The sequence below is a fragment of the Kogia breviceps genome, chromosome 2 (genome assembly GCF_026419965.1).
Source record: "Kogia breviceps isolate mKogBre1 chromosome 2, mKogBre1 haplotype 1, whole genome shotgun sequence".
NCBI lineage: Eukaryota > Metazoa > Chordata > Mammalia > Artiodactyla > Physeteridae > Kogia > Kogia breviceps.
The window spans coordinates 182,834,019-182,861,994 of record NC_081311.1 but is presented as its reverse complement, the minus strand read 5'-3'; the positions used below and the strand labels follow the sequence as shown (position 1 = coordinate 182,861,994).

The 27,976-nt window shown below is 37.7% G+C and overlaps 1 protein-coding gene and 1 non-coding gene across 8 annotated transcripts in view; both read left to right on the top strand.

Moving 5' to 3' along the window:
• Positions 1-27,976, top strand: part of USP37 (ubiquitin specific peptidase 37) — an 87,189-nt gene that overhangs the window by 29,513 nt on the left and 29,700 nt on the right. For all 7 annotated transcript variants that reach the window (XR_010839206.1, XM_067026877.1, XM_059052113.2 and 4 more), the window contains 5 exons: positions 976-1,060; positions 6,693-6,854; positions 11,705-11,836; positions 12,004-12,127; positions 18,307-18,497. Coding sequence is in view for 6 of the 7 variants with exons in the window: in XM_067026877.1 (XP_066882978.1) it covers positions 976-1,060; positions 6,693-6,854; positions 11,705-11,836; positions 12,004-12,127; positions 18,307-18,497 (694 nt within the window). In the remaining variant the exon portion in view is untranslated. The remainder of the gene's footprint in view (positions 1-975; positions 1,061-6,692; positions 6,855-11,704; positions 11,837-12,003; positions 12,128-18,306; positions 18,498-27,976) is intronic.
• TRNAK-UUU (transfer RNA lysine (anticodon UUU)) lies at positions 424-496 on the top strand. Its single transcript has one exon. It is a non-coding gene; the product is annotated as a tRNA-Lys (tRNA).

Below are 27,976 nucleotides of genomic sequence, written 5' to 3'. Positions count from 1 at the left end.
AGCAAGCTAAAATACGGCATGATTTTGATAATTTGGGAGTTTACGAGAATTCATTTGATCAGGACTCTAGGAACGGTCTTCTTTTAGTGGTTCAGAGTTGTAACATTGGACTCCTACAGAAAGAAGTAGCTCTAATATAATTCTTACCTCTGAAATAATAATACATTATGTAAATGCCACTTACTGGTTTTCAGCTTTTGCAATTAACCTATAGTTAGAAAACAGAATACTTAAAGATGTAATAATCCTTAATACTGTTGAAGTTAAGGTACGTCTTAAAAAAGTTGATGTAGAAGAGGAGAGAGAGAAGGAAGTAAATGGTCAAGTGATAAAAAGGTTCATGGAACAAAATGTAGAAAGTTTAAGTGTATTGAAGTTGCAAAGTTAATCAGTAGAACTAAAATAACACAACTGATGGGGAGTTCCCTGGCAGTCCAGTGGTTAGGACTCAGCGCTTTTACTGCTGTGGGCCCAGGTTCAATCCCTGGTCAGGGAACTAAGATCCTGCAAGCCACGTGGCACGGCCAAAAAATAAATAAATAAAACAAAATAACACAACTGGTAATTGGTTGGAGAGAGGAGAACAAGAGTAGGGGTGATGTAAATAAGAAATTATTTCTAATTTTTCAAAAAGGGAGTCAGCTGATATTGTTTAAAAATGAATAAATCAGGAAATTATAGAAACATTATGTAATGTTATGGAGGAAATCAGAAAAACTAAGTTTCAAAAATTGGTTAGAAATTGGAAGCAAAATTTGTGGAGCTTTGAGGCTGGAGAGTATTCTTTTATGACCTGTTATAATGTTTTCCACAGTGTTTGATCTTTTAACATACATATGTATGTATTATTTTGATGAAAAGAAGGGGGAAAAAAGAGTTTAAATATAAACAGGCCCAATGCATAATTTTATTATTAAATGAACTTGAATGGTTGATTTAGGAATTAAACGTTTCCTCTATCTGTTCATTTTTTAGGGCTTTTACCTTTGCAGTCATCATCTTTTTATGGTAGCAGAGCTGCATCCAAGGACTACTCTCCTGGCAGCACTAACCTTGACAGGTATGCATTGGTTATATGCCTTGTGAAGAACTTGAAGAGCTTTCTTCTTCAGAATATTAAATGATGGGATGGGCTGTGCATTGTGCTCTGAATGAATACCCTAATTTAAAATAACAAAATTGATGAGAATTATAGATTCATGACATTTTAGTTAGAAAGTACTCTATAAATGTTTTAGTTCAAACACTTATTTTTTATGTTTTTCAACACAAGAATAAACTGATGTGTAGGAAGATTTGTACTGAGGCCACAGGTTGTGACTGGCAGTGTAATCAGATACTAGACCAGTGTATTTTCCATTGTTCCAAGTGATGAACATATGATCTGTCCTTTGGGGCATTTTAAAATTGCCTTTGTTGCCTGTGTATTTGTTAAGCTACCTACCAAAAGTTAAGGCATTTTCTTTAAAAAGCAAAAGTTTCACATTAGTGGGTATCTTTAACTGTAAAAGGCTAGTCAGAAATTTAATTGCTGATTCTAGAGATATAGATTAAATTTTTCGAGGTTTATTGGGTATGAATGTATAAGGCAGCTGCTAAGCACTTTTCAAGGAGGTGTGATCATGGAACGCTGCACAGAGAGGCAAAGATAATGATAAAAAGTGAGGGTAATGGTGTATAATAGATATGTTGTGTAATGACCTATTAAGTCATATTTTGTTTTTTTACTAGAATTTAATTCAAAGTGGTAAAGACATCTGGATTATTTTTATTAAATGATTAAGGCGAAATAAAGAATTTGATATTGTATATTTGGGTATATTTAGCCTTGGGTGGTATCTGTCAAGCACTTTATGACTGCACTGGTAACTAAGTTATTTGAATTTAAGGCAGAGGAAGCTTGACATTTCTGCGTATTAGAAGAATCTTAAAGGAATCTAAGTTGAAAAAAAAAAAGAACTAAATTTGGTTTTCAAGTGATTTGTTCAATACAATACAAATTTATTCTCAAAATAATAGAATGAGCATATTCATTGCACCTAGGAATGATTAAGGAAATAACAATTTCTTTTAATGCAAAGCTGCACTCAAGGGTAAGGTGAAAATTTCCAGATTGGTGAGCAAACTAATACTGAGTAAAGGCTGAAGCCATAAAGTACTTACAAAACACAGACTGGAGTCAAGTATTTAGGGCTGGGTCTTCAAAACCAGCATGAGATTGGGAACTGAACATGACCCCAGACTAGAATTTGGTTTCTTATATGAAACTACGTGAAGCTGGGTATCTAGAACTGTTCTCTGTGCTAGTAAACCAAGGCACAACACTTCGTATAACTACCTGAGTTTGGAACCATAAATATGCTGCTTGCCTGATGCTCCCTAAACAGAGAGCAAATACCCAAAAATGGGAATTGCAATGATTGGCATCTGCTATAGTGTTACCTGCATAGGGGCAAGAATTCTGAACCCCTGATATAAAGTCCTATGCAGGTTAGAGGTCCAGACTGACACAGCTACTAAACACATCAAAAATGCATGATCATGGGATGTAGCACAGAGAGGAGATGGTAAATGTAAATGAAATTAAGAGAATTATGTTGGGCTCCTTGGTCTACCCTCCATGTCTTAATAGCATTTTGGAAAAAAAAGAAGACTAAGGAGAATAAAGGCAAGGAATTTGTCAAAGAAAGAATGGATGAAAATGATGGAAGTCCACATTGAAATGCCTCAACAAATGCCAAACAGCCAATATATTTTTTTTAAATCCACATTGTAGAAGATGATGGGTAAAGAAATTTTAAAAGCTAAGAGAGGGGCTTCCCTGGTGGCACAGTGGTTGAGAGTCCGCCTGCCGATGCAGGGGACATGGGTTCGTGCCCTGGTCCAGGAAGATCCCACGTGCCGCAGAGCGGCTGGGCCCATGAGCCGTGGCTGCTGAGCTTGCGTGTCTGGAGCTTGTGCTCCGCAACGGGAGAGGCCACAACAGTGAGAGGCCCACGTACCGCAAAAAAAAAAAAAAAGCTAAGAGAAAGAAAAATATCGTCTATAAAGGAAAACTGACATTAGCAACAATAGGAGCAGAAGACTCTGGAGTAATAATATCAAAGAATTCCGTATCCAGCTAAATTTTATTTCAAGAATGCAGACAGAACTTCCCTAGTGGTCCAGTGGTTAAGACTTTTTCCTTCCAACTACTGAAGCCCGCGTGCCTAGAGCCCGTGCTCCGCAACAAGAGAAGCCACCGCGATGAGAAGCCGCTGCACCACAACAAAGAGTAGCCCCTGCTCGCCACAACTAGAGAAAGCCTGCACGCAGCAACGAAGACTCAAGGCAGCCAAAAATAAAATAAGTTAATTAATTAATTTAAAAAAAAAAGACTCCGTGCTTCCAATGCAGGGGGCACAGGTTTGATCACTGGTCAGGGAAGTTCCACATGCTGCACAGTGTGGCCAAAAAAAAAAAAAAAAAAAAAGAATGACATGTTTATTCAATTCAAAAGATGAAAACAACTTCTAAAAAATTGCTCTTTTTAGATATACAAAGACAGAATTTATTTAGCAAGAAGAAAACTGAACAAAAGGAGTAGAAGTAAGAAAAATCAGTGAGCAAAACAAATGTTAAGCATATTTAAAAATTTAAAATTTATTTAAATTTAAATTTATTAATAATTAATATATTAATATTATTAAATATTAATATATATCAATAATATATTAATTAATATTTATTTAAAAATTATTCTTTTATATAAGTAATAAGGGCGTATGGTAGAAGCTTCAAAAGTTTCAGGGTGCATACCGTGAAAAATAAATCTAGGATCCTAACTCCTCCTTGTTCATTTTCTTTCAAGAGGCAACTACTGTTACTAATATCCTTCTGGGCTTATTCTATGCATCTAAATACATTTTGATAGTTTTTATAAAATGATAGAATTAAAAACAAAAAAATTAATAAAATATTATACAATAAGAAGAAATAAAGGAGTGGAGAAAAGTACAGGGAAATTAAAACATTTTAAGTTTGTATTTTGTTTGAAAGGAGGCCACAGTTAACAAAGACATATTAAAACGTTAAAGATGACTTCCACTTCTGGCCAAGATGGAATAACAGGGACCAGATTACCCTCCTTCATGAAAGAACTAAGAACCTGGACAAACTGTATGAAACAATGGATCTCGAGACATTGGACATGAGTCAATGAAGGACAGCGATCCCTGAGAGATGGGAAACAAATTAAGCTTATGACTGCCTCAGCTTGCTTCCTAGCGAAAGTTTCCAGGTTGCTACACAAGGAGGGGGAACCATGCAGAGCCAGCCCTGTGCTCTTCCTGAGTTGAAGAAGTAGAGCTAGGAGTCCAGGGAGGCCAAGGGCGGCTAGAATTCACAGAGCAGAGTACCATAGGGGAAAGCTGCACAGAGGAGGAATTGCAGAGATCTGCAGAGGGTCCCCTTGAGTATTCATTTTGAGTGCCGAGCAGCATATGCAGGTGAGGAAACTAGTCAAGGCCAGGGGAAGAATCACGCAAAAGAATCTAAGGGAATAGTACTTGGAGTATACATAAAGCCAGGCATAGTTCCTGTTCCTAATAGCAGGAATTTGAATGCCTAAGAAAGGTCTCGCCTCATTAGTGAGGAAAAACTATCCCTAGACGAATTGCTGCTCTTTTCCCACATGACAAACCTTAAAAGCAAGATCGAAAAAGATCAAACTGTTTCCCGGTAACCTAACCACATCCCAGAACAAAATTTGAGAATGTTTATAGAAATAAAAAATACACAGCACCCCACAAGGTAAAATTCACAATGTCTGATATCCAAGAAAATATTACTAAGCTTACAAACAGGAAAATACAACTCATAAGAGAAAAATTAATAAATACTCGGAAATGACATATATGATAGAATTAGTAGACAAAGATTTTGAGTTATTAACCTAGATCAGTAATGACATTAAATATAAATACACTAAATGTTTCAGTTAAAGAGAAAGACTGGATTTTAAAGGAAGAATAATAATCCGTGTGCTGTTTAAAAGGCAACTACAGTATAAAGATGGAGAAAGGTTGAAAGCAAAAGGACAAAAACAGATAACACCTTTCATTGTCCAAACTACAATATGTAGGAGTACATAGTAAGAAATAAAACTGATAGAAAGCTAATGATAACTTTTAGGGTAGAGGAACGGGGTTGTGTTTGGGAAGGGGTACTTGGAGGTTTTTGACATTAATGGTTGTTTACATATGTGTTTGCTTTATGAAAATATTGTTAAGCTCCACACTTGATTTTTAATTAATAAACTTTTCTTTCTAGAGTAGTTTTAGGTTCACAGCAAAATTGAACAGAAAATGCAAAGTGTGCCTAATACCCCCATCCTCCCTCACACACAAAACTTCCCTCACTATCAACATCCTGTACCACAGTGTTAACACATTTGATTTTTATATACTTTTCTGTATTCTATTTCACAATTTTTTTGGGGGGGTAAAAAACCAGACACTGGCTAACAGATGGCCTAGGCAGACAGTAAGTTGTTTGGGGACAATTGATTTTTCCTTATAAAAAAGTAAATCATGCTCCTGCTTTACAAGATGCAAAAAGTAAATGTCCAAACAGATTAAAGATCTGAGGAGGAGGGAAAACAAGATTTTAAACTTTTAAAAGAAAATATAGGAAAACATTTCTCTGACTTACATTACAGAATGATTCCTTTTTTAAAAAAAATTTATTCATTTATTTTTGGCCGCAGTGGGTCTTCGTTGCTGTGTGTGGGCTTTATCTAGTTGCGGTGAGCGGGGGCTACTCTTTGTTGCGGTGCGCAGGCTTCTCATTGCGGTGGCTTCTCTTGTTGCAGAGCATGGGCTTTAGGCGTGCAGGCTTCAGTAGTTGTGGCACGTGGGCGCAGTAGTTGTGGCTCACAGGCTCAGTAGTTGTGGTGCATGGGCTTAGTTGCTCCGCAGCATGTGGGATCTTCCCTGCATTGGCAGGCGGATTCTTATCCAAAGCACCACCGGGGACGTCCCTACAGAATGATTCTTAAATAAGACACAGAAATTGAAACCATAAAGAAAAGATTGATATGTTCAACTTTGGTAGTAATCAGGAAAATATAAAACAAAATAACGAGATCATGTTTCACTCATTAGAGTGATAATAATGTAATGGAGACCATGTAAAGAAAGGGAGATTCACTACTGATGGAAATATAAATTGGTACAGCCTTTTTGGAACAGTCACTATCTAGGAAAACTTTAAATGAAAATACTCCTACCATTTTCACTGCTAAGCATGCAAGTTAGAGTAAGTTCTCAAGGAGATTGGGTAAGAATATTTGTTGTCTAATAGTGGAAAAAGTTCACTGCCTAAATGTTTTCAAGACTAGGTAAACATTATAATGTATGATAGTCATTAAGTGGATAAAAGTGAATAAAGAAGTAAAACTATATGGCTTTTCTCAAGCCATTAACTTGGATTATTTTGATTATAGGTTATGTAGGTACAGTATTATGCCTTCAGCTCCCTATCAACAGATTTGCTGATTTACATTTGTGAAATTTTCTCCCAAGTGATCATCATTACTGATATTTCCTCAAATTTAGGATTTTTTTCCCCTAGACCTTGACTTCTCTGAATCTACTAGGGGAAAAAAGTAACATTCAAAATTGTTATGCTTCTTCACTTTTTCTTTTTTATAGGACTAATATTTCAAGCCAAACTCCCTCTGCCAAAAGAAGTTTGGGATTTCTTCCTCAGCCAGCTCCTCTTTCTGTTAAAAAACTGAGGTGTAACCAGGATTACACTGGCTGGAACAAACCAAGAGTGCCCCTTTCCTCTCACCAACAGCAGCAACTACAGGGGTAGGTAAATTCTTTTATTTTGCTTTCTTTTTATAAAGTGATTCAACTGAAGTATGTTTTACTTGGTATAAAAAATGATTAAAGGGGTCATATTAATTTTAGTTCTCAAATATTTGCTAAGTTATTAAAGATTTATCACATCCATAAAATTCAGTCCATTATCTGGCTTCTAATTTTCAAACTTTGAAAAAATATATATGCATGTATATATATATATAAACATTTGTCATAAAGCAGAAAGTGCATATTCTTAAATCCCATACACGTCATCTCCTGATATACTTCAACATTAATTTTATTTATATCCTTCCCAGCCCCTTCATGCTTATATTCTTATTAAACACCCAAAAAATGAGCCGATGGTATAATAACTATAATAATAATAGCAGCTTTATCTAAAGTGTTTGTTACGTGCCAGAGACTGTGCTAAGCATTTAAATGAATTTTTTTCTTTAAATCTTCGCAATAGCTCTCTGAGCTAGATATATTAAAAAGTCTGTTTTTATAGATGAAGTAACTAAGGCTTAGAGAAGTTAATTAACTTACTTGAGGTGTTGTAGTACAGCAGTAGTAAATCTAGGCAGTTGGACTGCACTTGCATTTTCCTTCCAATTTTATTGAGATATAATGGATGTACAGCACTGTGTAAGTTTAAATTGTACAGCATAATGATTTGACTTACATACATAATGAAATGATTACCACAATAAGTTTAGTGAATATCCATCATCTTATATAGATATAAAACAAAAGAAAAAAATATTTTTTAAATTGAAGTGTAGTTGATTTACAAGGTTGTGTTAATTTCTGTTGTACAGCAAAGTGATTCAGTTATACATATATATATACTTTTTTTTTTTTTTTTTTGTGGTATGCGGGCCTCTCACTGTTGTGGCCTCTCCCGTTGTGGAGCACAGGCTCCGGACGCGCAGGCTCAGTGGCCATGGCTCACGGGCCCAGCCGCTCCGCGGCATGTGGGATCTTCCCGGACCGGGGCACGAACCCGTGTCCCCCGCATCGGCAGGCGGATTCTCAATCACTGAGCCACCAGGGAAGCCCCTATATATACTTTTTTAAAAATATCTTTTCCATGACGGTTTAACATAGGCTATTTTTTTAAAATTTATTTATTTTATTTATTTATTTTTGGCTGTGTTGGGTCTTTGTTGCTGTGCGCGGGCTTTCTCTAGTTGCAGTGAGCGGGGGGCTACTCCTCGTTGAGGTGTGCAGGCTTCTCATTGCAGTGGCTTCTCTTGATGTGAAGCATGGGCTCTAGGCGTGCGGGCTTCAGTAGTTGTGGCACATGTGTTCAGTAGTTGTGGCTTGTGGGCTCTAGAGCGCAGGCTCAGTAGTTGCGGCGCATGGGCTTAGTTGCTCCATGGCATGTGGGATCTTCCCGGACCAGGGCTCTAACCCATGTCCCCTGCATTAGCAGGTGGATTCTTAATCACTGCACCACCAGGGAAGCCCTATCATACTATCATAGGCTCTTGAATATAGTTGTCTGTGCTATACAGTAGGACTTTGTTGTTTATCCATTCTATATATAATAGCTTACATCTGCTAACCCCAATCTCCCACTCTTTCCCTCCCCCCGGCCCTCTCTACCTTGGCAACCACCAGTCTGTTATCTATGTCTGTGGTTCTGTTTCTGTTTCATAGATAGGTTCATTTGTGTCATATTTTAGATTCCTCATATAAGTGATATCATATGGTATTTGTCTTTTTCTTTCTGACTTACTTCAGTTAGTATGGTAATATCTAGTTGCATCCATGTTGCTGCATATAGCATTATTTCATTCTTTTTTATGGCCAAGTAATATTCCATTGTATATATATACCACATCTTCTTTATTCATTTATCTGTCGATGGACATTTAGGTTGTTTCCATGTCTTGCCTGTTGTGAATAGTGCTGCTATGAACATAGGGGTTCATGTATCTTTTTGAATTATAGTTTTGTCTGGATATATGCCCAGGATTGGGATTGCTAGATCATATGGTAATTCTATTTTTAGTTTTCTGAGGAACCTCCATACTGTTTTTCACAGTGTCTGCTCCAATTTACATTCCCACCAACAGTGTAGGAGAGTTCCCTAGAAAAAATATTTTTTCCTTTCTCAAGAATCCTTGAGAACTCTTAGGATTTACTCTCTTAACAGCTCTCCTATATAACATACAGTAGTGTTAATTATATTAATCGTGTTGTACATTATATTCCTAGTAATTATTTATCTGATAACTGGAAATTTGTACCTTTTCACCACATTCATCCAATTCCCCCTTCCCCTACTCCCCACATCCAGTAACCACAAATCTGATCTCTTCTATGAGTTTGTTTGTTTATTTATTTGTTTTTGAAGTATAAGTGACCTACAACACTATGTTAGTACTGGTGCACAACATAGTGATTCAGCATTTCTGTACACTTCAAAATGATCAACATGTTCACTTGCATTCTTAATCACTATGTTATATTCTCTGTTCCCTGATTTCTTTCTACCCCACATTAATTATGGGCATCCTCTTATATTAGTACATAACCTTTAACCATGTTAGTGTGCATTTAGATTCCCCTTTTTTCCAATTATAATCCAGGCTAGAATGAACATTTTTATATACATGTGTTTTTAATATTTGTTAGAACTTTTCTATAGGAAAAATTCTTGGAAATAGAATTGTTAAGACTAAGAGAGGCACTTTGAAATTTTTGATTACTCTTACCACATTGCTTTCCCCAAACCTACCAGCTTGTTTGTTTTTAATCTCACTCAGATTACTGTTTTTCCCCTGCTTTCAGATTACCTTTTTACTTGAGTGACTGGTGTCTGCCAGTTTGGTTTATCCATAGTAGTTTATTTGTCTCATATTTTAGCAGAAAAAAACATAAAACTTGTAGTGAAAACTTTTCACTTCTCTACTTACTGTTCTTCTCTGAGCCTCTTCTTTTTTGCTTTGTCTTCTAAAATGTTTACCTTCCAGTTGAATTCTTAATTTCCTTTCTTCTTCATTCTAATTGTTCTGCCTCAAATTATTATCTTGCTGCTTCCTTACCAGACAACGTTTTTATATTAGTCTGTCCTATTTTGTGACCATTTTTCATCCATATCTTATTTCTATCTACCTTGATCTTAGGTGGCTCATCTTCTTCATAGCCTCCTCCTATGTACTTTATAGTTTACTTTTGGTCTCTGTCATTCATATCCTTCTGAGTCCTTTGATATCCTTGAGTTACCCTTGGTGCTCCAGGCTCCCTCTCTACCTCCATTGTTTCTTTAATTTCTGTATAGTACCTGTACCCTGCTTTCCTTTTTTCCGACTTCTTGCAGGAATTTGAGTTCAGTATTTTAAGTAAGCTAAATACCCAGGACTAAGGACTCCTTAAAAAACAAACAAATAAACAAAAATACCGAGTAGAAAACTGCCAAGTCTAGAGGATAATGGAGGCTACCCAATTCCAGTATTCCTCACAAATCCCCCACAAAACATAAAAAGTATGAGGAGTTCAAAGAAAAACACATATAACCTTTACCATTCTAGGAGGCAAAGAATACCAACACCTTTAAACTACTTTCTAAGTAGAGAAGCAAAGCAGATTCTAGCAGTGTTCCTGTTTCCCACTGCTTTAAGCCTGTGGGTGCTGAGAGTCAGGGACAAGAGGCTTAAGAGATTTCATGAAAAAAGAATATATAGGAGTAAAAGACTTAGATGAAGCACAGAAAAAAATCACTCAGAAAGAGAAATTCAAATACTAAGTTTCTAAATATTGAATATAGGTCTGTATCTTGGTTGTTTGCAGCACTGGTTACAGGGAAGGGGCTTGAAAGTAAGTGGTATCAGACGTCACAAAGAGTACTATTTTAAATGGACAGACTAGATAGTAAAAAAAAAAAAAAGCTTAAAAAACGGGTTATGAGCACTATAAAAAAGTACAAATACAGATATAACCACTTAAAAAAAGGCCTTTCTTAAAACCAAAAGAAATATTTCTAAAACACACCAAATAGATAAGTAAAATTATAACAACATGACAGAGTTGAGTCCAAATGTAAGAATTACTCCAGATTGAAGAAAACTAAAGAGACATGAAAACTAAATGCATTATGTTATCCTGGACTGAATCTTGTGCTTAGGGAGAAAAAAATTCTCTGAAGAAACATTGGGTCAATTGACAAAATTGTATTAAAGAAAGTATATTAGATAAGAGTATTATGTTAGCATTAAATTTTATAATGCTCGTAACTGTACTCTGGTTATATAAGAGAATGTTCTCGTTCTTTTGAAATATACCCTGAAGTATTTAGAGCTAAATGGGTATGACCTATGCAGCCTACTCTCCGATGGTTCAGGAAAAATATATAGAGAGAGGTGTTAAATGATAAAGCACAAAATACAAAAGAGTTAACAATTGGTGAATCTAGGTAAAGAATATTATTCTGTGCAACTTTTCTGAAAGTTTGAGAATATTTCCAAACAAAAGTTTTTTAAAAAAATATGTACTTAGGAATGATGTTTGGCAATACCCATTAAGCACATATATATTCTGGATAAGTCCGCAGTCCTTTTTAGTATTCATTTGAAAATGTATAATTGTCCTTGAGATGAAACTAAGTTGTATTAATGTTATACTGCATCAGCATCAACTGGAATCCTGTTAGAAGTGCACATTTTTTGCACCTTCCCTGTCCAGACCTACAGAATCAGAAACTCTGGAGTTGGGGTCCAGGAATATGTATTTTAACAAACCCTCCAGGTGATTCTGATGCATGCAATGGTGGAGAACCCCTGCTCAAGTGAACATACTTCAGGAACTACTATTGTCTTCAAAAGTACTATTTCTTTCATTTTCAGCTTCTCCAATTTGGGAAATACCTGCTATATGAATGCTATTTTACAGTCTCTGTTTTCACTCCAATCATTTGCAAATGACTTGCTCAAGCAAGGTATCCCATGGAAGAAAATTCCACTCAATGCACTTATCAGGTAACTGTTACGTACTTACTTAGTAACCTTTTTACCTTATTTATTATAGAATAATGGAGTATTAGACACTTAAAATTTTATGTGCCATTGCTAGCAGTCCTTAAAATATAATACCATCCAGTGTTTTGTAAAACCTGCTAATAAACTTGTCGCTTTTGTCTTACCAGGCGCTTTGCACACTTGCTTGTTAAAAAAGATATCTGTAATTCAGAGACGAAAAAAGATTTACTCAAGAAGGTTAAAAATGCCATTTCAGCTACAGCAGAGAGATTCTCTGGTTATATGCAGAATGTGAGTACTAATTGTGTTTATTTTTTTATTTTTTCTATTTCTTTTTTTATGAATTTTATTAATTTTTTTATACAGCAGGTTCTTATATTAGCCATCCATTTTATATACATCAGTGAATACATGTCAATCCCAATCTCCCAATTCATCACACCACCACCACCACCTCCCACCACTTTCCCTGCTTGGTGTCCATACATTTGTTCTCTACATCTGTGTCTCAATTTCTGCCCTGCAAACCAGTTCATCTGTACCATTTTTCTAGGTTCCACATATATGCGTTAATATACAGTATTTGTTTTTCTCTTTCTGACTTACTTCACTCTGTGACAGTCTCTAGGTCCATCCACGTCTCTACAAATGACCCAATTTCATTCCTTTTTATGGCTGAGTAATATTCCATTGTATATATGTACCACATCTTCTTTATCCATTCGTCTGTCGATGGGCATTTAGGTTGCTTCTATGACCTGGCTATTGTAAATAGTGCTGCAATGAACATTGGGGTGCATGTGTCTTTTTCAATTATGGTTTTCTCTGGGTATATGCCCAGTGGTGGGACTGCTGGGTTGTATGCTAATTCTATTTTTAGTTTTTTAAGGAACCTCCATACTGTTCTCCATAGTGGCTGTATCAATTTAAATTCCCACCAACAGTGCAAGATGCTTCCCTTTTCTCCACATCCTCTCCAGCATTTGTTGCTTGTAGATTTTCTAATGCTGCCCATTCTAACTGATGTGAGGTGATACCTCATTGTAGTTTTGATTTGCATCTCTCTAATAATTAGTGATGTTGAGCAGCTTTTCATGTGCTTCTTGGCCATCTGTATGTCTTCTTTGGAGAAATGTCTGCTTAGGTGTTCTGCCCATTTTTGGGTTGGGTTGTTTGTTTTTTTAATATTGAGCTGCATGAGCTGTTTATATATTTTGGAGATTAATCCTTTGTCCATTGATTCATTTGCAAATATTTTCTCCCATTCTGAGGGTTGTCTTTTCGTCTTGTTTACGGTTTCCTTTGCTGTGCAAAAGCTTTTAAGTTTCATTAGGTCCCATTTGTTTATTTTTGTTTTTATTTCCGTTACTCTAGGAGGTGGATCGAAACAGATGTTACTGTGATTTATGTCAAAGAGTGTTCTTCCTATGTTTTCCTCTAAGAGTTTTATAGTGTCTGGTCTTACATTTAGATCTCTAATCCATTTTGAGTTTACTTCTGTGTATGGTGTTAGGGAGTGTTCTAATTTCATTCTTTTACATGTAGCTGTCCAGTTTTCCCAGCAACACTTATTGAAGAGACTGTCTTTTCTCCATTTTATATCCTTGCCTCCTTTATCATAGATTAGTTGACCATAGGTGTGTGGGTTTATCTCTGGGCTTTCTATCTTGTTCAGTTGATCTATATTTCTGTTTTTGTGCCAGTACTATATTGTCTTGATTACTGTAGCTTTGTAGTGTAGTCAGAAGTCAGGGAGTCTGATACCTCCATGTCCATTTTTTTCCCTCAAGACTGCTTTGGCTATTTGGGGTCTTTTGTGTCTCCATACAAATTTTAAGATACTTTGTTCTAGTTCCATAAAAAATGCCATTGGTTATTTGATAGAGATTGCATTGAATCTGTAGATTGCTTTGGGTAGTATAGTCATTTTCACAATATTGATTCTTCCAATCCAAGAACATGGTATATCTCTCCATCTGTTGGTATCAACTTTAATTTCTTTCATCAGTGTCTTATAGTTTTCTACATACAGGTTTTTTGTCTCCCTAGGTAGGTTTATTCCTAGGTTTTTGGGGTTTTTTTTAATTTATTTATTTAATTTATTTATTTTGGCTGTGTTGGGTCTTTGTTGTAGTGTGCAAGTGTGCAGGCTTATTGCGGTGGCTTCTCTCATTGTGGAGCATGGGCTCTAGGCGTGCGGGCTTCAGTAGTTGCAGCATGCAGGCTCAGTAGTTGTGGCACACGGGCTTAGTTGCTCTGCTGCAGGTGGGATCTTCCCGGATGAGAGCTCGAACCCATATCCCCTGCATTGGCCAGTGGATTCTCAACCACTGCGCCACCAGGGAAGCCCTATTCCTAGGTATTTTATTCTTGTTGTTGCAGTGGTAAATGGCAGTGTTTCCTTAATTTCTCTTTCAGATTTTTCATCATTAGTGTATAGGAATGCAAGAGATTTCTGTGCATTAATTTTGTATCCTGCAACTTTACCAAATTCATTGATTAGCTCTGATAGTTTTCTGGTGGCATTTTTAGGATTCTCTAAATATAGTATCATGTCATCTGCAAAGAGTGACAGTTTTACTTTTTCTTTTCCAATTTGTATTCCTTTTATTTCTTTTTCTTCTCTGATTGTCGTGGCTAGGACTTCCAAAACTATGTTTGAATAATAGTGGTGAGAATGTACATCCTTGTCTTGTTCCTGATCTTAGAGGAAATGCTTTTAGTTTTTCACCACTGAGAATGATGTTTGCTGTGGGTTTGTCATATTTGGCCTTTATTATGTTGAGGTAGGTTCCCTGTATGCCCACTTTCTGGAGAGTTTTTATCATAAATAGGTGTTGAATTTTGTCAAAAGCTTTTTCTGCATCTATTGAGATGATCATATGGTTTTTCTTCTTCAATTTGTTAATATGGTGTATCACATAGATTGATTTGCGTATATTGAAGAATGCTTGCATCCTTGGGATAAATCCCACTTGATCATGGTGTATGATCCTTTTAATGTGGTGTTGGATTCTGTTTGCTGATATTTTGTTGAGGATTTTTACATCTATATTCATCAGCGATACTGGTCTGTAATTTTCTTTTTTTGTAGTATCTTTGTCTGGTTTTGGTATCAGGGTGATGGTGGCCTCATAGAATGAGGTTGGGAGTGTTCCTTCCTCTGCAATTTTTTGGAAGAGTTTGAGAAGGATGGGTGTTAGCTCTTCTCTAAATGTTTGATAGAATTCACCTGTGAAGGCATCTGGTCCTGGACTTTTGTTTGTTGCAAGATTTTTAATCACAGTTTCAATTTCATTACTTGTGATTGGTCTGTTCATATTTTCTATTTCTTCCTGGTTCAGTGTTGGAAGCTTATACCTTTTTAAGAATTTGTCCATTTCTTACAGGTTGTCCATTTTATTGGCATAGAGTTGCTTGCAGTAGTCTCTTAGGATGCTTTGTATTTCTGCGGTGTCTGTTGTAACTTCTCGTTTTTCATTTCTAATTTTATTGATTTGAGTCCTCTCTCCTTCTTTTTCTTGATGAGTCTGGCTAATGGTTTATTTAATTAATTTTTTTTTTTTTTTTTTTGTGGTATGCAGGCCTCTCACTATTATGGCCTCTCCCGTTGTGGAGCACAGGCTCCGGACGCACAGGCTCATGGGCCATGGCTCACGGGCCCAGCCGCTCCGCGGCATGTGGGATATTCCCGGACTGGGGCATGAACCTGTGTCCCCTGCATCGGCAAGCGAATTCTCAACCACTGCGCCACAGGGGAAGCCCCTGGCTAATGGTTTATTAATTTTGTTTATCTTCTCAAAGAACCAGCTTTTAGTTTTATTGATCTTTGCTATTGTTTCCTTCATTTCTTTTTCATTTATTTCTGCTCTGATCTTTATGATTTCTTTCCTTCTGCTAACTTTGGATTTTGTTTGCTCTTCTTTCTCTAGTTCCTTTAGGTGTAAGGTTAGATTGTTTATTTGAGATTTTTCTTGTTTCCTGAGGTAGGCTTGTATAGCTATAAACTTCCCTCTTAGAACTGCTTTTGCTGCATCCCATAGGTTTTGGATCGTCATATTTTCAATGTCATTTGTCTCTAGGTATTTTTTTATTTTCTTTTTGATTTTTTTTCAGTGATCTCTTGGTTATTTAGTAACGTATTGTTTAACCTCCACGTGTTTGTGTTTTTTACGTTTTTTTTCCCTGTAATTGATTTCTAATCTCATAGCGTTGTGGTCAGAAAAGACGCTTGATATGATTTCACTTTTCTTAAATTTACTGAGGCTTGATTTGTGACCCAAGATGTGATCTCTCCTAGAGAATGTTCTGTGCGCAATTGAGAAGAAACTGTAATCTGCTGTTTTTGGATGGAATGTCCTATAAATATCAATTAAATCTATCTGGTCTATTGTGTCATTTAAAGCTTGTGGCCCTTATTAATTTTCTGTATGGATGATCTGTCCATTGGTGTACGTGAGGTGTTATAAGTCCCCCACTATTATTGTGTTACTGTTGATTTCCTCTTTTATAGCTGTTAGCAGTTGCCTTATGTATTGAGGTGCTCCTATGTTGGGTGCATATATATTTATAATTGTTATATCTTCTTCTTGGATTGATCCCTTGATCATTATGTAGTGTCCTTCCTTGTCTCTTGTAATGTTCTTTATTTTAAAGTCTATTTTATCTGATACGAGTATTGCTACTCCAGCTTTCTTTTGATTTCCATTTGCATGGAATATCTTTTTCCATCCCCTCACTTTCAGTCTGTATGTGTCCCTAGGTTTGAAGTGGGTCTCGTGTAGACAGCATATATGTGCGTCTTGTTTTTGTATCCATTCAGCAAGCCTGTGTCTTTTGGTTGGAGCATTTAACGCATTCACGTTTAAGGTAATTATCGATGTGTAGGTTCCTATTACCATTTTCTTAATTGTTCTGGATTTGTTTTTATAGGTCTTTTTCTTCTCTTGTATTTCCCACTTAGAGAAGTTCCTTTAGCATTTGTTGTAGAGCTGGTTTGGTGGTGCTGAATTCTCTTAGCTTTTGCTTGTCTGTAAAGCTTTTGATTTCTCCATCAAATCTGAATGAGATCCTTGCTGGGTAGAGTAATCTTGGTTGTAGTTTCTTTCATTTCATCACTTTAAGTATATCATGCCACTCCCTTCTGGCTTGTAGAGTTTCTGCTGAGAAATCAGCTGTTAACCTTATTGGGAGTTCCCTTGTATGTTATTTGTCGTTTTTCCCTTGCTGCTTTCAGTAATTTTTCTTTGTCTTAAATTTTTGCCAATTTGATTACTGTGTGTCTCGGTGTGTTTCTCCTTGGGTTTATCCTGTATGGGACTCTGCACTTCCTGGACTTAAGTGGCTATTTCCTTTCCCATGTTAGGGAAGTTTTCAACTATAATCTCTTCACATGTTTTCTTGTGTCCTTTCTCTCTCTCTTCTCCTTCTTGGACCCCTGTAATGCGAATGTTGTTGCGTTTAATGGTGTCCCAGAGGTCTCTTAGGCTGTCTTCATTTCTTTTCATTCTTTTTTCTTGATTCTGTTCCGCAGTAGTGAACTCTACTATTCTGTCTTCCGGGTCATTTATCCATTCTTCTGCCTCAGTTATTCTGCTATTGATTCCTTCTAGGGTATTTTTCATTTCTGTTATTGTATTGTTCATCTGTTTGTTTGTTCTTTAATTCTTCTAGATCTTTGTTAAACATTTCTTGCATCTTCTCAATCTTTGCCTCCATTGTTTTTCTGAGGTCCTGGATCATCTTCACTATCATTATTCTGATTTCTTTTTCTGGAAGGTTGCCTATCTCCACTTCATTTAGTTGTTTTTCTGGGATTTTATCCTGTTCCTTCATCTGGTACATAGCCCTCTGCCTTTTCATCTTGTCTGTCTTTCTGTGAATGTGGTTTTTGTTCCACAGGCTGCAGGATTGTAGTTCTTCTTGATTCTGCTGTCTGCGCTCTGGTGGATGAAACTATCTAAGAGGCTTGTCTAGTTGTTTTTAAACACCTTAGAGATAGGGAAAATTGAAATGATTTTAGCGTGTTACCAAATTTTATTTTAAAATGAGATTTGTGTATGTGTGTTCATCACTGGTTGGAAAACCTGAGGACTTCTGGTAAGGTTCAGTATGACTCTTCTGTGTATTTTATCATATTTTAATAATATAGATGTGGTTTGCCAGTGTAGGACCTTGGACTGTTTTAGCTACAAAGGCTATTTTAGAAAAATCACTCTGTTTTTAAAAAACAAATGAAGGAGTGATTCATTTATTAGTTATACTAATCTAACTTAGGAATATAAAATGTCATTTGTTGTTTTGTTTTGTTTTCACAAAATATGTACCGCAAAATCATTAAAGTAAATCTGGCCTTTTTCCACACATGTTATTGACTTGCAAATGCTTTACTCATGTAGATCACAGTGTTAATAAGCTATTGTTTTGACAAGAAATATTTTGACCTGATTAAGGATATTATGCCTTCTTAGGATGCTCATGAATTTTTAAGTCAGTGCTTAGACCAGCTGAAAGAGGATATGGAAAAATTAAATAAAACTTGGAAGACTGAACCTGTTCCTGGAGAAGAAAATTCACCAGATATTTCAGCTACTAGAGTATACACTTGCCCTGTTATTACTAATTTGGAGTTTGAAGTTCAGCACTCCATCATCTGTAAAGCGTAAGTGGTCTCTAAGAGAATTCTTTTCCCTTTTAATTCTTTATAGCAAGTGACTGAAACTCTTCTAGAAGGTTTTAATTCTTATCTTCATTCCTGTGTCATGGGGAAACATGAGTATAAATATCTTTGTTCAGTGTCTTTATCATCTATAAGAATGCTTGGTGGGGTGAGAACTAAAGTGAACTTAGTTTGTCAAATGCTTTAGTGCTGACTAAATGGTTAATTTTGCTCTGCCTTTTGAGTGTGTGTGACTGTGTGTGTGTGTGTGTGTGTGTGTGTGTAGTTTTTTTCCTTTTAATCACTGTGTGGAAAAGCAAGCTGTTTGAGAATACTTGTTCGTCTTTCTTTAATTATTATTAATTAATTAATTTATTTATTTTTTGTTGAGTTGGATCTTTGTTGCTGCTCACGGGCTTTCTCTAGTTGTGGCGAGCTGTGACTGCTCTTCATCGTGGTGCTCAGGTTTCTCACTGCGGTGGCTTCTCTTGTTGCGGAGCACGGGCTCTACGCGTGTGGACTTCAGTGGTTGTGCCTCTCGCAGGCTCTAGAGCTCAGGCTCAGTAGTTGTGGCACATGGCCTTAGTTGCTCTGCAGCTTGTGGGATCTTCCCGGATCAGGGCTCGAACCCATGTCCCCAGCATTGGCAGGCAGATTCTTAACTACTGCGCCACCAGGGAAGCCCTCGTCTTTTCTTTTTCCCTGAAAAGACTCCCTCCTATTAGTTGCTTATTTTGTTGAACAAAATTGTTTTTATAAAGAATGGGTTTGTTTTTTTTTTACAAGATACATTAAAATGTGAGTTACTTTTAATTTTTGCAGTGCTTTTTAACCATGTTTACATTGACTATTGAGACTTACTTTCTACATTTAATTAATTTCCATACTCATTATCAGGAGTCTCTACCAGGTACTTCACATTAAAGGGTTCTATTTTGATTAATCTTCCAGTTATCAGTAGTACATCTCTGAATACATTTTTTTCAGAGAGTGGGATTCTTCAGAGTCCACATACAAATGAGAATTAATTCTGTGGCTTTCCACACATGACTTAATACAGAATTATTAAGTCAGACACAGCCTTCCCCCTCAACACACTACATATACTGTCCCATCATATCCTGTTACTCTGACACTTAGTCTGATTTTGTTGATAATCTTTTTCTTCCTGAAAATCTGTGCTGTTCTTAATTTTTGAAATTCAGAGTTTCACTAATTTACATCTAGGTATTGACACTTTTTCATTAATTTTGCATTTAACACGATGGGGCTTTTTCATCTGAAGATTTGGGATTTTTTTCAGCTCAGAAAATCTATTCTCTAAACACTGCTTCTCTTCCATTTGTTCTGGAATTTTCTTTAGGAATACTCAACAGCCATATGTTGACTATTCTCTGTCTTTCATATTTATTTATTTTTCTTTTTTCTTTAATTTTCATTTATTTTTTGGCTGCATTGGGTCTTCATTGCTGCGCACGGGCTTTCTCTAGTTGCAGTGAGCGGGAGCTACTCTTCCTTGCAGTGCATGGGCTTCTCATTGTGGTGGCTTCTCTTGTTGCAGAGCATGGGCTCTAGGTGTGCTGGCTTCAGTAGTTGTGGCACATGGGCTCAGTAGTTGTGGCTCGTGGGCTCTAGAGCACAGGCTCAGTAGTTGTGGCACACAGGCTTAGTTGCCCCTGGCATGTGGGATCTTCCTGGACCAGGGATCGAACCCATGTCCCCTGCATTGGCAGGCAGATTCTTAACCACTGCACCACCAGGAAAGTCCCCTTTATTTATTTTTCTTAGGCTGCTCAAAATGATAGTGTTCACTGGGGTCTCTTCCAGCTATGACACTCTAGTATTTTTTACTAGAATTTTGAACATTCACATGGACACTACAAAGACAGTAGTTTTGCATCATTAGTCTGTGATATTTTTTATCTTCACGATTTCTTCAGTGTTTTTTTTCCCCCTAGTGGATAAATTATTTTTTAAAGAAAAGGTCTGGTTCTTATAAATACAGTTCATCATCTTGCAAAAGCTAGAGAGCCCATAGTATGATAGCCATCTTTCCCTTTCTTCTAATGCACTTTCCAAACAAAATTTGTTCAAGTCAGAGAGAGAAGCAGTTTGTCACTGTTAATATTTCATTTAACTGTGGGGTGTCAGCCATGTTTCTTTTGATAGGAAAATTTCTGTTGCCTGTGGTAGAAATGGCCACAGGCATCACAGGAAGAAAGAAAGCTATGTCAAAGTGATGCCTGCTTCACTGGGCCAACAGCATCAGTCAGCCATTCCAGTTATGCAGCACCCAAATATTGGGTATGCAGTTGAGGTGTGTGTACCAGTGCATGAAGTGACATGGCTCACAGTGTGTAGGCATGAGGCTGAATGCCAGGCATCCAGACTGAACAGTGACCCAAGAGTTGGCAAGTCCTCGAGGTAACAAGGTTCTCTGGGGCTGCAGCAGCAGTACAACTACCTCCTCGAAGGCCTTGCCTTAGTTGCTTTATTAGTCATTTTCTTTTTTTTTTTTTTTTTTTTTTTGCTGTATGCGGGCCTCTCACTGTGTGGCCTCTCCCGTTGCGGAGCACAGGCTCTGGACGCGCAGGCCTAGCGGCCATGGCTCACGGGCTTAGTTGCTCCACGGCATGTGGGATCTTCCCGGACCAGGGCACGAACCCGTGTCTCCTGCATCGGCAGGTGGATTCTCAACCACTGCGCCACCAGGGAAGCCCTAGTCATTTTCTTTAAGACAACTCTTTAAAGATAAAATAGTTTCTTGCTGAAGGAAGATTTTATACACCTTATCCCCGAATTGTAATTTTCCATGTTTAGCCTCTGTCCCATCTGGCTGTACGTTAGTTTGACCTGTTTGCCAAATGTACTTAATTTTTTTTAACTGTTATAGTTTAGATTGACTGGTTTTCAATGATTATAAGTCATTTCAATATATTAGTAATATATTCTTGAATATGAAGAATTTGTATGAATTCTCCATTTAAAGAACTTAAAACATCTAAAACTAAATACTTAATAATCCCCCTTAAAACCTCCTTCTGGGGCTTCCCTGGTGGCACAGTGGTTGAGAATCCACTTGCCGATGCAGGGGACACGGGTTTCTGCCCCGGTCCGGGAAGATCCCACATGCCACGGAGCGGCTGGACCTGTGAGCCATGGCCGCTGAGCCTGCACGTCCGCAGCCTGTGCTCCGCAACGGGAGAGGCCACAACAGAGAGAGGCCCGCATAGCACCAAAAAAAAAAAAACATAAAAAAACCTCCTTCTGCAGTCTTCCCTATCTCAGTAATGACAGTTCAATACTTAGAGTTTATCAGTACAACAGTGTGGTGTATTTCTTAACTTTTCTTTCTCTTGCACCCCTACATCCCATATGTCAGCAAATCCTTTGAGCTTTTCCTTCAGAATACAACCAGAATCTGACCTCTTTTTACTACCTTCACTGATACCACTGTGGTCCAAACCACCATCATCTCTTGCCTGGATTGTTGCAATACCTTCTGACTGATCACTGTGTTTCTGCCTTTGTCTCTCTGTAGTCTCTTTTAAACACATTAGCCAAAGTAATCCATTTAAAATGGACATTAGTTCATGTCGGCCCTCTGCTCATAACCCTTAAAATAAAAGCTGAAATTCTTGCTATGATCTACAAAACTCCATATGATTTGCCTTTCAGCAACCCCTCTCTCCCAGTTAACTCTCTTACTTCATCTCTTATCACTCTTTCCCCTTGCTCATTCTGTTCGAACCAAACTAGCTTTCTTGCTTTATTTAATTTTTATTTATTTATTTATTTATGGTTGCATTGGGTCTTCATGGCTGTGCATGGGCTTTCTCTAGTTGTGGTGAGTGGGGGCTACTCTTCATTATGGTGTGTGGGCTTCTCATTGCGGTGGCTTCTGTTGTTTGGAGCACGGGCTCTAGACATGTGGGCTTCAGCAGTTGTGGCTCATGGGCTCTAGAGCGCAGCCTCAGTATTTGTGGCACACGGGCTTAGTTGCTCCGTGGCATGTGGAATCTTCCCAGACCAGGGGTCGAACCCATGTCCCCTGCATTGGCAGACAGATCTTTTTTTTTTCTTTTTTAAATTAACTTTCATTAGAGTATAGTACAGTGTTTTGTTAGTTTCTGCCATACAACAAAGTGTATCAGTTATACATATACATACATCCACTCTTTTTTGATTCTGTTCCCATATAGGCCATTACAGAGTATTGAGTAGAGTTCCTTGTGCTATATAGTAGGTTCTTACTAGTTATCTGTTTTATATAGTAGTGTGTATGTGTAAATCCCAATCTCCCAACTTATCCCTCCCACTTTTCCCCCTTGGTTACCATAAGTTTGTTTTCTACATATGTGACTCTATTTCTGTTTTGTAAATAGGTTCATTTGTACCATATTTTTCAGATTCCACATATAAGCAATATCATATGATATTTGTCTTTTTCTGTCTGACTTATTTCACTCAGTATGACAATCTCGAGCTCCATCCATGTTGCTGCAATGGCATTATTTCATTCTTTTTATGGCTGAGTAATATTCCACTGTATATATGTGCCACATCTTTATCCGTTCCTCTGTCGATGGACATTTAGGTTCCTTCCATGTTCTGGCTATTGTAAATAGTGCTGGCAGACAGATTCTTAACAACTGCGCCACCAGGGAAGTCCCTCTTGCTTTTTTTAAAAAATGCCAGGATCCTGGTACCTCAGGGCCTTTTCACTTACTGTTTTTCTTTCCCCATATTATCACATAGCTAGCTAGTGCCCTCCCTTCTCCATATCTTTATGTAAAAATCACTTGCTCAGTGAGGCATTTTCTTGCTACCATATCTAAAATTCCAGGCATCTACTCTCATCTTTTGCTTCCCTTTTCTGTACTTTCTTTTTCTTCTTTAACACTTACCTAACATATTATATATTTTACTTATGTATGTATTTTTATTGTATCTCTTTTCCAGTATAATGAAAGCTTCATGAGGGGACGTATTTTTGTCTTGGTTTGTTCTCAGCTACAACCCCAGTGCCGAGAACAGTTTCAGCATATAGGAGACATATTCAGTGATGCATAACAAATTGCCCCAAACTTAGCAGCTTAAAACAACATCCACCTAACTCAGTTCTGTAGGTCAGAAGTCTAGGCAGGGTATGGCTGAGTTCTTTGCTCAGGTATCAGAAAGCTGAAATCAAGGTGTTGGCTGGCTGTGTTCTCATCTGGAGTCCCCTTCTAAGCTCATTAAGGTTGTGAGCAGAATTTAGTTCCTTTCAGTTGTAGTACTGAGGTCCCCATTTTTTTGTTAGCATTGACTGGGGCAACTCATTTCCTAAAGGCTGCCTATTGTTTCTTGCCATGTGGCCTCTATAGGAAGTTCACAACAGTGCTATTTGCTTTCTTCAGGCCAGCAATACATCTCTCTGACTTCTAATCTGTGACTTCCTCTGTTTGAGACCTCTAGACCCAGATTTAAAGAGTTCATGTGATAAGGCCTCAACCATTCAGATAATCTCCTTTTTGATGAACTCTACAGTTAAGATCAGTAACATTAATTATATCTGCAAAATCCCTTTTGCCATGTAAAGTAACATCATCATGGGAGTGATAGCTCATCACAATCACAGTCCTCCCATACTCAAAGGGAATAGAATTATACAATGAAGGGCAAGGGTCATCTTAGAATTCTGCCTAGGAGAGAGGCACTCAATATTTATTTAATGAAGAACAGATGTATTTTTACAGTCCCTAGTCTTCAACTGTTGCAATAGAGAACTGGGACAGGAAAATGAATATTACTAAAAATGCTGATAATGCAAGACAAAATGAAAAACAGTCAACTAAAACTAAGTAAAAGAAATCAATTGGCTTCCAGGTAAATTGAATATGATGTTTTGACCTCTGAGCCCATTTTTTGAAATTCTATAAAATGTGTCCAATGACCACACAATTCTGCTACCAAACAGAACTGCCTACACACGTTTACTGAGAACACATAGTATTTTCAATTTGACACATTGTTCATTTAGTCAAAAGCTGGAAATAGTCCAGATGTCCGTCAATATGGATAAGTTGTGGCATGCTCATATAGCTTAATACTAGACAACAATGAAAAATGGCTATAGCCATTTGCAGCAAGCATGGATGAATCTTATAATCATGTTGAACAAAAGAAGCTAGTTAAAAGAAAACATTCCGGACTTCCCTGGTGGCACAGTGGTTGGCAGTCCGCCTGCCGATGCAGGGGACGCGGGTTCGTGCCCTGGTCCGGGAGGATCCCACATGCCGCAGAGCGGCTGGGCCCGTGAGCCATGGCCACTGAGCCTGCGTGTCCGGAGCCTGTGCTCCGCAACAGGAGAGGCCACATCAGTGAGACGCCAGCGTACCGCAAAAAAATAAAAAAGAAAACATTCTGTATGGTTCTATTTATGTAAGGTTCAGAAAAGGTAAAACTCAACTATTTTTTAAAAAGTTTTTTATTGAAGTATACTTATTTACAGTATCATGTAAGTTTCAGGTGTACAGCATAGTGATTCAGTTATATGTGTATATTCTTTTACAGATTCTTTTCCCTTATAGGTTATTACATAATATTGGGTATAGTTCCCTGTGCTATATAGTAGGTCCTTGTTGGTTATCTATTTTATACATAGTAGTGTGTATATGTTAATTGCAGCCTCCTAATTTATCCCTCCCTCCACACCCCTTTCCCCTTTGGTAACCATAAGTTTGTTTTTTGTGTTTGTGAGTCTTTCTGTTTTGGAGATAAATTCATTTGCATCTTTTTTGTTCTAGATTCCACATATAAGTGATATCATGATATTTGTTTTTGTCTGGCTTACTTCACTTGGTATGATTAAACCTAGGTCCATCCACAGTGCTGCAAATGGCGTTATTTCTTTTTTTATGGCTGAGTAGTATTCCATTGTATAGATACCCAACATCTTTATTTATTCAACTGCAAGTGGACACTTAGGTTGCTTCCATGTCTTGGGTATTGTAAATAGTGCTGCAGTGAACATTGGGGTACATGTATCTTTTCGAATTATGGTTTTCTCTGGATATATGGCCAGGAGTGGGATCACAAGATCACATGGTAGCCCTATTTTTAGTTCTTTAAGGAACGTGCAATACTGTTCTCCATACTGGCTGCAGCAGTTTACATTCCCACAAATAGTGTAGGAGGGTTCCTGTTTCTCCACACCCCCTGCAGCATTTATTATTCATAGACTTTTTGATGATGGCCATTCTGACCAGTGTGAGGTGATACCTCATTGTAGTTTTGTTTTGCATTTCTCTGAAAATTAGCGATGTTGAGCATCTTTTCATGTGCCTTTTGGCTATCTTTGTGTCTTCTTTGGAGAAATGTCTGTTTAGGTCTTCTGCCCCCTTTTTTTTTTTAATAAACTTATTTATTTTATTTATTTATTTTTGGCTGCATTTGGATCTTCACTGCTGCGCGCAACCATTCTCTAGTTGCGGCGAGCAGGGGCTACTCTTCATTGTGGTGTGTGAGCCTCTCACTGTGGTGGCCTCTCCCATCACGGAGCACGGGCTCCAGGCATGCAGGCTTCAGTAATTGTGGCTTGCGGGCTCCAGAGCACAGGCTCAGCAGCTGTGGCGCATGGGCCTAGTTGCTCCACGGCATGTGGGATCCTCCCGGACCAGGGCTCAAACCTGTGTCCCCTGCACTGGCAGGCAGACTCCCAACCACTGCGCCACCAGGGAAGCCCCCATTTTTTGATTGGTTGTTTGTTTTTTTGATATTGAGCTGTATGAGCTGTTTGTATATTTTTTTTACTGAAGTATAGTTATTTTACAGTGTTGTGTTAATTTCTGCTGTACAGCAAAGTGATTCAGTTATATACATTCTTTTTTTATATTCTTTTTCATTATGGTTTATCATAGGATATTGACTGTAGTCCCCTGTGCTGTATACAGTGGGACCTTGTTGTTTATCCATTCTATGTATAGTAGCTTACATCTGCTAACCCCAACCTCCCACACTATCCTTCCCCCCAACCCCCTCCCCCTTGGCAACCACCAGTCTGCTGTCTATGTCCGTGATTCTGTTTCTGTTTTATAGATAGGTTCATTTGTGTCATATTTTAGATTCCACATATAAGTGATATCATATGGTATTTGTCTTTCTCTTTCTGACTTACTTCACTTAGTATGATAATCTTTAGTTGCATCCATGTTGCTGCAAATAGCATTATTTCGTTCTTTTTTTATGGCTGAGTATTCCATTTTTTGCGAATGTGTTTGAGCCTCTATGACTATCAGTCTAAAGCAAGTAGAGGGACTTCCCTGGTGGTCCAGTGGGTAAGACTGCACTCCCAGTGCAGGGGGCCCAGGTTCAATCCCTGGTCAGGGAACTAGATCCCACATGCATGCTGCAACTAAGAGTCGACATGCCGCAATGAAGATCCTGTGTGCTGCAACTAAGACTGGGCACAGCCAAAATAAATAATTTTTTTAAAATAAATAAATTAAATAAAGCAAGTAGATATAGGAAGGGGTTAACATACTCAGAAAACAGGGTGACCACAAATCAAAAACACAGTAGATTTACAAAAATCAAAAAGAAGAAAACACAAGCATAAAATAAAACGAAATTATCAAGCCACAAAAAGAAAAAGAAAGGAACAAAGAAGAAACAGAATCAACTGGAAAATAAGGCTTAAAATGGCAATATATACATATCTATCAATAATTACCTTAAATGTCAGTGGACTACATGCTCCAATCAAAAGACATAGAGTGGCAGATAGGATAAAAAACCAAAACTCAACTGTTGTGTTGGAAGTCAGGATAATAGTTATCTTTTGGAAGTAAGAAAGGGATAGTGATTGGGAAGAGGCATGTGAGGGGGCTTCTAGGGAGTTCATAGTGTTCTATTTCTTGAGTAGAGTGGTGATTACATGTGTGTGTTAACTGATAATTCATCAAGCTATACAACTTTGACTGGTTCATTTTTCTATATATATATTATACTTTAGTGTTTTAAAGTTTGGGGGTTTTTTGGAAAGTATAAAAATTTTTAATTTAGCCTTTTTTTTTTTTTTTTTTTTTTTTTTTTTTTTGCGGTATGTGGGCCTCTCACTGTCGTGGCCTCTCCCGTTGCGGAGCACAGGCTCCGGACGCGCAGGCTCAGCGGCCACGGCTCACGGGCCCAGCCGCTCCGCGGCACGTGGGATCCTCCCGGACCGGGGCACGAACCCGTGTCCCCTGCATCGGCAGGCGGACTCTCAACCACTGCGCCACCAGGGAAGCCCTAATTTAGCCTTTTCAGAAAGTACTTAAACACTTTCAATTGAGGTTTTACCTGTATGGATTTAATAAGGGTTAAAGTAAGCATGAGAAAAGTTTTAAATGTTTATTTCTCATGCCTACTCATGGTCTCTCAGTACCTGATAAGTTCATTGGAGGAGCAGTGTTTCTGAAGTATATTTGCATTTATTTTGTATTGCACAGTTAGGCTTCTAA